The sequence below is a fragment of the Erigeron canadensis genome, chromosome 8 (genome assembly GCF_010389155.1).
Source record: "Erigeron canadensis isolate Cc75 chromosome 8, C_canadensis_v1, whole genome shotgun sequence".
Lineage (NCBI taxonomy): Eukaryota > Viridiplantae > Streptophyta > Magnoliopsida > Asterales > Asteraceae > Erigeron > Erigeron canadensis.
Genome location: NC_057768.1, coordinates 31,871,661 through 31,884,469, shown reverse-complemented (window position 1 = coordinate 31,884,469; position 12,809 = coordinate 31,871,661). Strand labels below are relative to the sequence as shown.

Below are 12,809 nucleotides of genomic sequence, written 5' to 3'. Positions count from 1 at the left end.
TGATTTATTAAATGAAAGTGAGAAATCAAATTACAAAGATAGATGTAAGATGTTGTCTTGCCATCCCAAAAAACTTTTTTTTTTTTTTTTTCTTTTAAGTTAAATTCGAATGGAAATTTGTTGTTAAAAAAAATGCTAATGGAAATTTGATATGACGGGAGCAATTACTCGCGCGTTGTGACAGTAAGATGGTGAGGGTCATAGGTAGGTGATATGTGATAGATCATAGGAGGTGATATGTGATAGAGTGTCATAGCCAAATGTCTTAGCCGTATGGGCTCCGCCATCGGATTTAAAAATTTGTCAAAAGTATATCGAATGACATCTCTAATGAAAGAGCATGAAATTTTGAGAACACCCATATAATTTTTATAATTTATCGGTTTTTGAGATAAAAGATTTTGAAAGAATTAGACGAATAAAATGATGTATGTAGGAGAGAGAAAGTTGTAGGCATTGATGTATGTTACATCATAATCATTTGTACATTGTTGAAATTAAAAGTTGAAACTCTATTTGCTTTATAATATAGTATAGATAAGTACCATAAAAGTCGATAAGTTTATCACTCTTATGCATTGCATACATGTATAATATGCTTTAAAACATGTACAATAATAAATATATAAAAATTTATGTTACGGTTATTACTTTCCAATTCGAATGTTTTATTTAGGTAGGTTAGCCATTTTTGGATGGGTATGAATGTATGATCGATTGGACTAGTTTAATTGTTTAAACTGCCTATTTGCTGACTTGATATCCAAACCGAAGGTAACCACTTGTGAACATTACTACCTCGGAAAAAATTTGTAAGTACAATTTGCTAGTGACTGATGAGGCCCAATTACAAATGAGTAGGCCCAAAACACCAATAAAACCACATTGGTCATAATTAAGTTCGATTCTCGGTTTTCAATCATTTTTTTCCATTCGATCCAACACTAAAACTGATCCGGGTATCCATGGATTCATGGACCATGGTCAGGTACTCCAATTCTATAGTTCTCATTCCATCTACCATGTAGTTCAATTGTCCACAATCGGTCCAGTTTGGTTTTTGCCCAACTTTTAAAAAGTCTATTAATTTTCCAAACTACCAACAACTATTATGTAACCAACTCACCTAGATGGGTTGGTTACTAGTTTGTCTTATGGTGGACCAGCTGAGAAGAGTTTACCATCCAAGGTCGAGCATTGACAAGGTATGGTTTTCTTACTCAAGGTTTAAATGAGGATTTATTTGTTAAAGGGACTTTTTAGCACGGACTGGGTTAATTAAGACAACTTTTTGGAGACCTCCCGACTTTCACTAGTAATTTCCATCTTTCCAAAAAAAAGAAAGGTATCATGTTGAGTACATGGGCATAAAAACTTCTGTTGTTATTTTATTCGTTCTTAGATAATATCATAACAGATTTTAATGAATGTTTCTCATCCTATACATATGTCATCTATGAATTATGATTACGATAGATATATTCTTAATTAATAAATACTTGTGCGAAAGAAGTTGCGCGCATATGCATCATGTGCAAGCTATTTATGATCTTCGATATGATACTCTTTCCGATCCATATATATATTATGAGACAACTAACGTCATTAGACTCAACAAATTCAGGCCTACTCCAATAGGACATGGGCATCCAATGTTTGTTTTTAGTACCGAAAAGTTATAGGTGTTGTAATGTCCAATCTCGCGTGATACCCATAATCTATACCATGAATGTATTAAGATCATGTAAGTACTTTCAATAGAAGTAATCAAGAAGATGGCTAGAAAATTTACTACTTTATGGTGCAACTTGAAAGATTTTAAGTCACTATAATGTATAAGTCCACTAATTTTAAAGACATGAAACTTAACTATGATTCTGTTCGAAAAAAATTGGGGTTACTAGAGCTTCTATCAAGTGAAATACGGGGTTCTAACTCTATAGTAATTAAGAAAATTAATTTTCTAGCTGCTTTGGCAAGAGTTGGTGTATGTGATGCAAAGTACAATGGCCATGAATTATACATTTTAAGGTGTGAGTAGTAGGGATATATGAGACCACTTCAATACCCTTAACGCTTATAACCCCACATGACATGCAATATTGGTTTGAAATGGCTTTAGATATACATCACTCCTATGGAAAGCAACACAAGTATAAGGTTTACCCAATCCCTAGTTTGACAAAACTTTACATAGCAATGTTTAAAATGCTTTTAGTTGTGTATTTTGTAAGTGATTATTATATGAAGGATAAATATAGAGAGGCTTCCTATTCAAACTATCCAGGAAGAGTCATGCATGTATTTCGATGTATATGAAGCCTAACTTGCATTCTATATCCGTGGCCATCCCAAAATGATACATACCCATGAAGGCCCAAACTTAAGTCTCTTCTAACTTTTAAGACATGAATTCTATCTTACCCTTAAGCCACCTTAATTGGAATAGTATATGATATATATAATACTATCATAAATACTTTGCATAAACTTATTTTAGCATAAAATCTAAATGTGCCTTTGGAGGCATATAATGACTAGTGATGACTAGTGAGGTTTCCAATCAATTACTAAATTGAGCTACACGTAGAGATATATAAAATGGGATTTTGAGGAGGCTAAGATATTGTGTGAGTGGATGTATTGTCATTTAACAACAAATATAAAACCAAGTCTCAAGGAACGGAAGTATGTTAACTAAATCCTAGTAAACTTGTTTAGTTCGTTTAAATTTCCGCAAAGCATATATATATGGGTTACTAGTAATCCATTCGTACCCGGTATGTGATATTGAGTGAATAGGAGAAGACAATGTGGCCGGCAGATGACCAAAGAGCGCATATAAGGTCTATCGGATTTTAAGTTGGTCCATCAACTAAAAGTTTGTGAATTTAGGTAGTGTTATGGTGAGAAGCTTGTAAATATGTGTGGATTTTTTTTTATTTTTTATTTTTGTCATGTCGAGACGTGGTTTATATCATAGTTTCTAGTTATACATTAGTCAATAGTCGAGTGTTACTTTAGGACATGTTTCGCTCAGATTATTTTGTGGTGTTTATTAGCCTCTTGTAGTCTTGTGTTATAGAAGAACAAACAAGTCCATTTGGTTACCAAAATAATTCTTCAACTTAATAGGCCTAACTAATAAGTTGTTTATGAATAGCTCTTGGATGATGGCTTTACAAAAAATGCTTGACTGATTACTAAAGTCAAAGCCTTTGTACATAATAAGCACAAACACTTTAAACAAGCACACCAAATAAATATTTACATGTGTGGAGATATAACCTAAACAAGAAAAATCTCTTTTTGTTAACTTTTAAATAAGCTAAACTACATAACCCGTTAGTTAACATGAACTAAATCCATATGATACTAGCATATCCAATATATAAAATGGATACAATGCAGTGTGCACCTCCATCAGATTGAATAAACCATTGCACTCAACCAAATGGACTCATTTGACATATTCAACCCGATGTTAAAGTCACTCTGCAGGAGTGCAGGACTGCCACAAATGTAATGTCCTGAACTTTGGTCCAAATATGTAAAAATTGTCGACTAACCACATTGAAAATTGAATTTATCTGCATCTTTCGATTTCATACCAGTAAAGATAAGGAATGGTTGAGAGACAGAGATTGATTTAATCAAGATGAATAAGAGTTTATATGAAGAGTTATTTTACTGAAAATGTGTATAGAATGTTAAGCCGTGATGGTAAACAACTTTAAGTAATTTCTTGATATTTTTGGTTGCACGGAAACTTTGAGCATTATTCAATGGCCGTAAAAATTGATCATGGCGGTTGAATAGAGGCGGTGAGGTGACGATGGTTGTATAACAGACAGCGTCGCTTTACATATCTACATACATACACACAAATAAAATAAAATAATTCACTATCGAAAACTAAAATCATACATGAAAATCGCCCTAGATAGGAAAAATAAAATGGGGCCTCCATTACCAACCCACCCACATGCCCATACCTCGTCCGTATATTATCTCCACACCCAATCCATATATTGTTTCATGAATATTGATTGTACTCGTCCATGGAATAGAGTGTCTCGTCTCAGTGGGATAAAGCTTTTGATCATAAAGTCATGGGTTCAAAACCCATATTAGAGGGCTTTCTCATAAAGAGTTTCCTTCTGAATTGGTTTATTGACATTATATTGCCTAGTGGGAATATGATCAGGTGGTACCCTGATGACACGATAATATTTCATTGTCCATCAGTTATTCAAATTTGTCGTTCAAATATATATATATATATACTGTATTCCTTTTTATTATTTTTATATATTTATTTTGAACGGCCAATGAATAAAACCCGGCTATCTGAGTAACTCAATAGTGAAAGACAAACCCAGACACGACAAACTGCAAATAATGCTGACTAATCCAAGCCCACCAACTCTCGTTCCAAAGAAAACCCAACAGACTAACAAATTATACCATCGGTAAGTTCTCCACAAACTGAGAACCGAACAATTCTATAATCTTAGGCCAACCATAAATGTGATTTTAATTTGTCAAATACTCGTAGTAGAAAAATCACTTGCCACTTTTAGACAAATGTGTTTGCAGTGGCAGGACTTTGCCTCTGTTTCTTTACCACTTTACCCATACACCATCAAAATAATCTTCTACATCTTTTTGGCCTTTTATCTTAAAAAAATAAGATATAGACGAAATAATTATAAAAACTAAAATCTTAAAAGCAAGTGATATTGAAAATAATTACTTTAATAGTGTGTAGCTAAAATATAGAAGTGGACAGATGACTTTCCATTATCAAAAATGATCAAAACAATTCAGTTACTTCTGTCCTAACTCCTAAACTTGAAAAATTGAGTTCAACCTTAGGCTATATAGATAATAAAATCTATACCATTATATTGCAATTACTTTGTAAATGAGGACCCATTGTTACAGAGTGATAAATACTACTTATTTTCATACATAATAGTTTTTACAGAGTAAACAATCTAAAACACGAAAAATACATATATACATCTATATTCATCTTAGAAATTAACACTCTAACATCTTTTCTAAACAATTTAGATATATCAGAAACAATAAATACTATAATTCTCTATATTTGAATTAAAAAGTAAAATGGTTCAACCCCATAATCACCATACTAGAATTTTACAATCCAAAAAAAAGTAACAATAGGAGTTAAGCTTTGGATCAACAATAACAACATCAAATCCAAAACATCTCCCAATATCATAAATCAGAAACTTTATAACAAGAAAAAAAGGAAAAAATATAGATTTACACATGAGATCCCAATTATGTCATTAACTCATTATATAAATATATATATATATATTTTTTTCAAGTGAGTAAAAATATTTGTTACCTTAAAAAAGATATCTGTTAAGGAAGGTAATTAAGTTGATGATCATGATTATGTCCATCATCATCATCATCCCAATGAGTAGTTTGATTCCAATATGATTGATCCATGGATGTTCTTGTTAGATCAAACAATGCTTGATCCGACCCGTTATTCCATTCTCCATTTGTTGGACCTGTTTCTTGAATTTTCATATGATCATCTGGCTGCATCCACTGTTGTTGATTATCCGATTCCGGATTTTCGACAACATGACTACTTGTGTGGTGCATCCTGAATGGAGAAATGTCGTCAACCACGTCGAATCCTAACGGAATTTGTGATGTGGATGATGTTATCAAGCTTGTAAATGTACTTATATCCGGGAATATGTTGTTATTCACAACCGCTGAGTGGTCTACTAGCGGTTGATGATTATGATGATTAAAGTCGGGGTTCAGAAATCCTGTTTCGGTAGTACAGGATTCCTGAAAATTCCCTGACAAGACATCTGTTGTGCCAGTTGTTGTCTCAATGGCAGCAACTTTATGTGTCACGGCTGTGATATTGTTATTATTCACAGCTGTGACACTGGCTGAAAGGCTAGAGCTATCACTACTTGAATTTTGTGAATTTGATGATTTCCGTACACCGGACTCCGAGGAAGCCTTATTATTGTTGTTTGTCTTTTTCGATCTTTTCGCTTTACGACAACCGCCGCCGACAGGGACGTTGCGGAGTACACCACCTTTCGTCCAATAGCGGCGGCAGTTTTTACAAAAGTGACGTGGCTGAGAAAGGTTATAATTATTGTAATAACAGAATTTGGTGTTCAACGACTCGCATCGTGGACATTTTAACGCGTGTGGAGCGTGACCCTGGTGGTGGTTGTGTTGCTGGTGATACGGTTTTAGCCGTCTATCGCCAACAATACCTGTACCACCACCAAATAACCTCGCTCCACCACCACCACTATTTCCAATCGAATGTATATCTTGCATTTCCAAAAAATAATACACCAACAAATTAGCAAACTTGAATGAATTGGAATCCAAAATGTGCAACTAAGATGGGATTTTGTATTCTCTTTCTAGAGATAAAATATAAAATGAGTGGGAGAGACTAGAGTGTGATCATGAAATATCTCTTTTAGACCAACTTAATAGTACACAAAGTAAGAAAACTGAAATATTATTCTGTAGGAATAGATATGAAGTAGTGCATTGGAATCGAATTTACATAAATAACCCTAGTAAAAGTTCAAAATTACAATTATTGCCATGTAGGATAGTGAATTACAAAATTAGCCCTATATATATCTACACAATATAGGTAAGTAGAATTACAGTAACATCGGGTGTAGGTAGGGTGTAGTTCCCTATGGAGCTCGCACTCTAATAAAATCAACGTCATTCACAAATCACAATAATTGTTTTTTAACCACTCGATCCCACAAATATTATACATTGAACTGAATCTCCAAGAAATTGATGGTACTTTGTTATTTTCTGTTACAGATATTTTTCAAAGCCGCGTTACATATGGTTATTTATGTATACTATTCTTTGCACAATTGGTCTTTTTGTTTTAGTGATTATAAAATGCTTATGGGCTCATAGAAGTAACTTTCGATTGATTCATGCTTAATTTTATATGTCGCATATTTGTAGTGTTGTACGTTATGAAAAAAATATAAATTTGAAGTGTCCAACTTTTTTTTTTTATAACGTCTGGTGACATAAGACAAACCAGAATAATCGATTGTTTTTATTGGTCCTGATACATCAAACGTTGAAGGGGCATCTAAAATAACTAAGATTAAATTGAAAATACTCTCTAGCTACTACGAATTACTTGTAATCATTAATCAAACCCTTCCATGATATATATGTAAAATCTGGTAATATAACTCAGCAAATTAGTTGGTATCATTATCAACGGTAAACAATATAATATTGTGTTTTATATCGAAATCTATACTATATTATATTAACTTACACAACTTAGACTGAAAAGTTTAATAGAAATTGTCAACAATTAAAGTAGTCATCTTTAATAGACAATTTTAAATCACTAGATTATTGTGATTTACATACATCGTAACGATACACTTTATACTTTTAATGACAACAATTAAAGTAGTCATCTTTAATAGACAATTTTAAATCACTAGATTATTGTGATTGTGATTGGATGACATGCACTAATTGGAAACCAAGATTAATAGCTACATGCCTACATGCATGGTATCAATATTGTTGTAAAACAAACTCATTTATAATAAGCTATTACACATTTACTTTGTGTTTCTAATCAACCTTAACTCATCGTACAAAGATTAATATCATTCATAAGATAATATTGTTTAATTGGATTTACGTTACCGAACATTAACTCTCGAAAAAAGTCTCATAAGCATGCCAACTTTAAAGTTCAAACACATGTCGAACGATAAAACCCTAAATACATATGCCAATCAATATAACTTCATTCATATTTCACATTTACTTCTTAAATTGAATTTCCTCGGATAAAATACCGTAAGACAATAAGTCAATCTGTCAAAAGGTCTTACAACTGTAGGGGTGTTTGGTATTGCGATTTCAAAACAAAATCTGCGTTTTCAAAATATATTATGCGTTTTGAAAAAGCATGTAGGTACATGATTCTCTAAAACTATGTTTTTATAGCCAATAATCACTTTTTCATATAAACACTTTTTTAGAATATTTGTGTTTTACATACATAATAATTAGATAATTATTTTATAACGCAATCTAAAACAAATGTAAAAAACCGCATTTCAAGATTCTTAATTACAACCTATCATCTACAAATGTTATTATACTTTCTATAACTTCTACTCTTATTTCATATAATTTTAAACTACTTCAATAATTTCTAGATACCTTAATAATGTTATAAATTAAATTTTGGACCTTTTATGCAGAAAACATAAACCTTCGTCATCCGGCTAAAGTTGGAGTTGATCTGCAAATGATTATGAAATCATAGTTTTATAATCGTCGTTAGTTTTATAAATTGTCGCTTTCAAACCGCTCTATTATTCTTGCTATCATCAAAATATTGAATAATGAAATTTTTGACTCATTAAAAACCCTTAACTCTTCTTCAACTACATAATATAGACATGTCAATATACAACATCTATATGATGTTAACTACAATAATATTGTTGATATAATATGACGCATCATCCTAGCAAAGAATTTATTGAGTGTAAACCATTGACAATAAATGTCACATGTTTAATACTCTCTAGCTAGTACCTAGCTCTTTTAATTATTTAAATTTGATTTCTTACTTAAACAAACTAGTATTAATAAAATATGCTTTCATGTCCCTTTTTTTATTCGTACTTTTACTTTAACATATATGTCTCTAATTTAAGTATTTCTTAACAAGTTTGCTAACATAACATGTTCTAAGTAATAATATATACTTGTTAAAGGAACAGTTTTTGGCTTTACTAAGGTTCTGATATATGGATTTTGTTTCTGGTTTAGTATTGAGATCAAGTTATACCCGTCTCATGATTTCTTGCAAGTTATAATGTCCGGCCTATAGTGTTACCATATGTTTAAATTAGTACATTTTGAGGCCAGCTGCCCCCATTGATTTGGTTGGACATTCACATTATCTATATGTAGTGTCCTTTTGGTCCTAGCATCAAAACAAATTTTGGGTTTTTCGGATCGCTATTATGTTTTACGTACATTTGTGGTATTACATTATTGAATGTTTTTGATTTATAAGTTAGAGATGGAAAGAATGTCATTAGTTTAAAGTTTTACCACAATTTGTCAAAAAAATGACTTTTGACATTATACTTTGCTCCTTATTATCAAATCAAAATTTTATACATACATGATACATGTCAATAAAAAGAAAACAAAGGGTGAAAATAATTATTTTAAGGAAATCAAAAAAATACTTGAGTACATAGCAGGATTTTCGTGTCCGTACATTCCGTGGGAGGGAAATCAACGCAAACGGATGAGGGACACGTATACGGACAAGGAACCGGAGGATCTTGAGATCACGATTTATCCTGTTGTCGGCCACTGTATGCAATATTGCAATCTTTGCTTTTGTCAGTGGTTCTCCTTCCGCCACGTTTACCACTTCCATAGGTTCATTTGTTAATGTTTTGCTACAAGATATAATTGACTTATACAATTTTTTTATGCGATGCGTAAGTTATTGTAAGTAACAACACCAAAATTTAACAAACAAATGTTCGACTTAACCATCGGACGGCTATATTAACACGATATGACATACATATACTTATATTATATGTTATTTAAAGAAGTCTTAAAATATGTGTTAAACATTATAATACTCATATTAACAAATAAGAATAATAATGATCACTTATTTTCATATTTGAAAAAAGCATAAATAATGAAAATCAGTAATTGACGAAGTCAATTTTCAACCGCCGTCATTATAAGTAAGGATAGTGATTTGTACACTACGAAAATTTGGCAAAACACCAACCGAACCAAAACTTATAAATTCAATTTTTAAATTAAGTTGATTGACACTTAGTTTTATGTTTTAAAAATCATCAGCATCTATAACAAAATTCTTGTATAAATCATTTAGGTCACGTTTGGTTCACAGAATCTGATAGAATCGGGGTTAAATTTCATTTTTTAATGTGTTTGGTTGTTTAAAGATAAAAGGATCTTATTCCGTTGAAATGTAAACATTCCTCACTTGACGGAATCTCTATTCCTTGGGGTTGGGGGAAAGAATCTCATTCCCTTCGTTACTTATATCTTCAAAAAATGAAAAACATTTCGTCAAATTCCATTCCATTAAATTTCAACTCCTTTAACAAATTTCATTCTTTCTAAAAATATTATGTGAACCAAAACACCCCTTAGTTATTATATATTCCCCTATTTGACAATTCATATGGACCTCTATTCCCTGTCAAATAATTGTGCTATACATTATGTATCGACTCATCAATTCAACAACTTCACTTTCAAGCAAATAATAGAATAAAATAATTTTTTAAGGTAGTGAAAATTATTTAAGGTAGAGCAAAGCAAATGATTAAATTGTAAAGTGAATACAAAACAAAGATCATACATAGTTGGTTTATGGAATAGCTATAGCTCATCCGATAACAAAAGAGTAGATTAATTTGGAACTGGAAAAAAGTTAATTTAGTTTGGTATATATATATTAAGTTGTATTAATCGAGCCCCGTTACAATATATTGAATTTTTTCAAAAATAAAAAACCCTTTAAATGCAAAGTCAAGTCTCGAACTCACAACCCGTGGGTGCCAAGCTTGCTCAATTAATCTAGGATCGTTATCATGTTGATGGCTAAGATCTCAAGTAAGTATTAGGGGTGAGCAAAAACTGAACCGAAAAACCAAAAACTGAAAAAAAACCGACAAAACCAAACTGAAAAAACCGAAAACCGAATGAAATCCATTGGTTTGGTTTTCGTTTTCTAAAAACCGAACGGATCGGTTCGGTTTTCGGTTTCATATGCCAAAAAACCGATCAAAACCGAACCGAACCGAACTAAATATATTTTAATTTGTTTTATTTTTATATCATATTACATTTATATTTATTACTTATAATTTATAAATATGTTAATAATTTAATCTTTTTATCTTTTTATTGTACAAATCAATACTAATCGTATATTTTTAATAAAAATGTGCAGTAAAAACAATTCGTTTTATAAAAGTTATACAAATTTTAACATCTAAAAAATATAATTACTTAATAAAAAGCTTCTCTGTATTTGAATTTTTATATCATATTTTTTTTCTTAACAATTGAAAGTTAAATTTATAACATAATATTTTAAAAAAACTTAAAAAACAAAATTTATTAAAAAAACCGAAACCGATCCAAACCGAACCGAAAAACCGAGAAACCGAACCGAACCGAACAAAAACCAAATCCAATGGTTTTGGTTTTCTAAAAACCGAATGGATCGGTTTGGTTCGGTTGGTTTTGGTTTCGGTTTTAAGCAAAAACCGAACCAAACCGATCTATACTCACCCCTAGTAAGTATTATACCAAATTTCCACTATAGCAAATTAGCAATCATGAGTTCAAGCAAGTTTTTATTGCAACAAGTATACTCTTCGTCTATGAAAAGCAAGTTTTCTCAAAATGAAGTTCCCGTTAGGCAAAAACCTATCCTCTTACTCCATATACCGAAAGATATGCTGCATAATATGTTATTACGATTATAATAATTTCTTTTGTAATGTCAAAGCATAAATAAGTTAAAAACATGAATATGTCACTATCATAAAACTTAAGTTTGCTCTATATATAGTTAGATTAATAAAAATGCAGTCTGAGAAAATTAACTTGGTCATAAGGAATAATAAGGAAATCCTTCCAATGCGTTTAACTATTGATTTGCTTGTGGTGACATCTTTTAATAGACAATAATGATTAAGATCTATAGAATTTGTTTTTCAACACACATTTAGATATCATACAACTGTAGTGCAACAAAACGAGGCTTAAAACATACAACTGTAGTGCACCAAAGAGACATTTTAATAGTTTAGTCAAGTAGTATCAACATCATATAAATCAATATCTATTATAATATAAAGTTGAAGGCCTAATTATTTTTTGGCATTTCACTTATAATGTTAATTAAAGATTACATTAATGAGGTTAATGTTAATTTGGAGGGGTATATTTCTTTGTAACCGGTTCATATTTGAGATAATGATGCGCATGAAGTTTTGCAATTATTATGTGATGGTGTGTTTTTAATATTGTTATTGATACATCGACAGGTATATATGTATGGTTGCTGGTCCTTTGAGCTTCTAAATTGAAAGTGTTGCATTAATTCTGGTTTATTACACCCGTATGCATTTTACTAATGAAAAATGATATAAACTTAAAAGAATGATGGTGTAAACATTAAAGTGGGAAGTCTTATAGTCTTCTATAAGGTTGGCGGCATAAAGATCTCCCCTCCTTTTCTAAATCTATATCATATACCCACTCAAAATTTCCATATATTCAACCTCTTATTATATTGATCATGATTTTCATTATTTTCCCAAAAATTGTTATTAAATATAAATTTGTATTGTATTATTAATTAGTTATAGATTTAATAATGGCAATAATTTTGCAGGTAACTAATTTTTTGATTCGATTCGATCAACAATTACCTAACTGCATCTGCAAATTTATTCACTCTATAGGGCTAGTGTTTCTCTATTTGTTACTCTCTTCTTTCATTACATTATCATCATTTCTCTTATTTATTTGTATATAGATAGATGTTTCATATATTGAATGTATAATTCATGTTGTTAATACTGTATCATGAGTTCTTGGCTATGGTCAGCCGGAAAATAGTTGGTGTTTGATTTTAAACCCAATAGAAAAATTAGTATTAGGGTTTT

General features: G+C 31.1%; 1 protein-coding gene across 1 annotated transcript; it reads right to left on the bottom strand.

Annotated features, from left to right (window-relative positions):
* Nucleotides 1-5,121: 5,121 nt before the first annotated feature.
* Nucleotides 5,122-6,538, bottom strand: LOC122578950 (dof zinc finger protein DOF5.4). Its single transcript, XM_043751012.1, has one exon. The coding sequence runs from the start codon at nucleotides 6,358-6,360 to the stop codon at nucleotides 5,401-5,403; it is 960 nt and encodes a 319-aa protein (XP_043606947.1). The 5' UTR covers nucleotides 6,361-6,538; the 3' UTR covers nucleotides 5,122-5,400.
* Nucleotides 6,539-12,809: the final 6,271 nt, after the last annotated feature.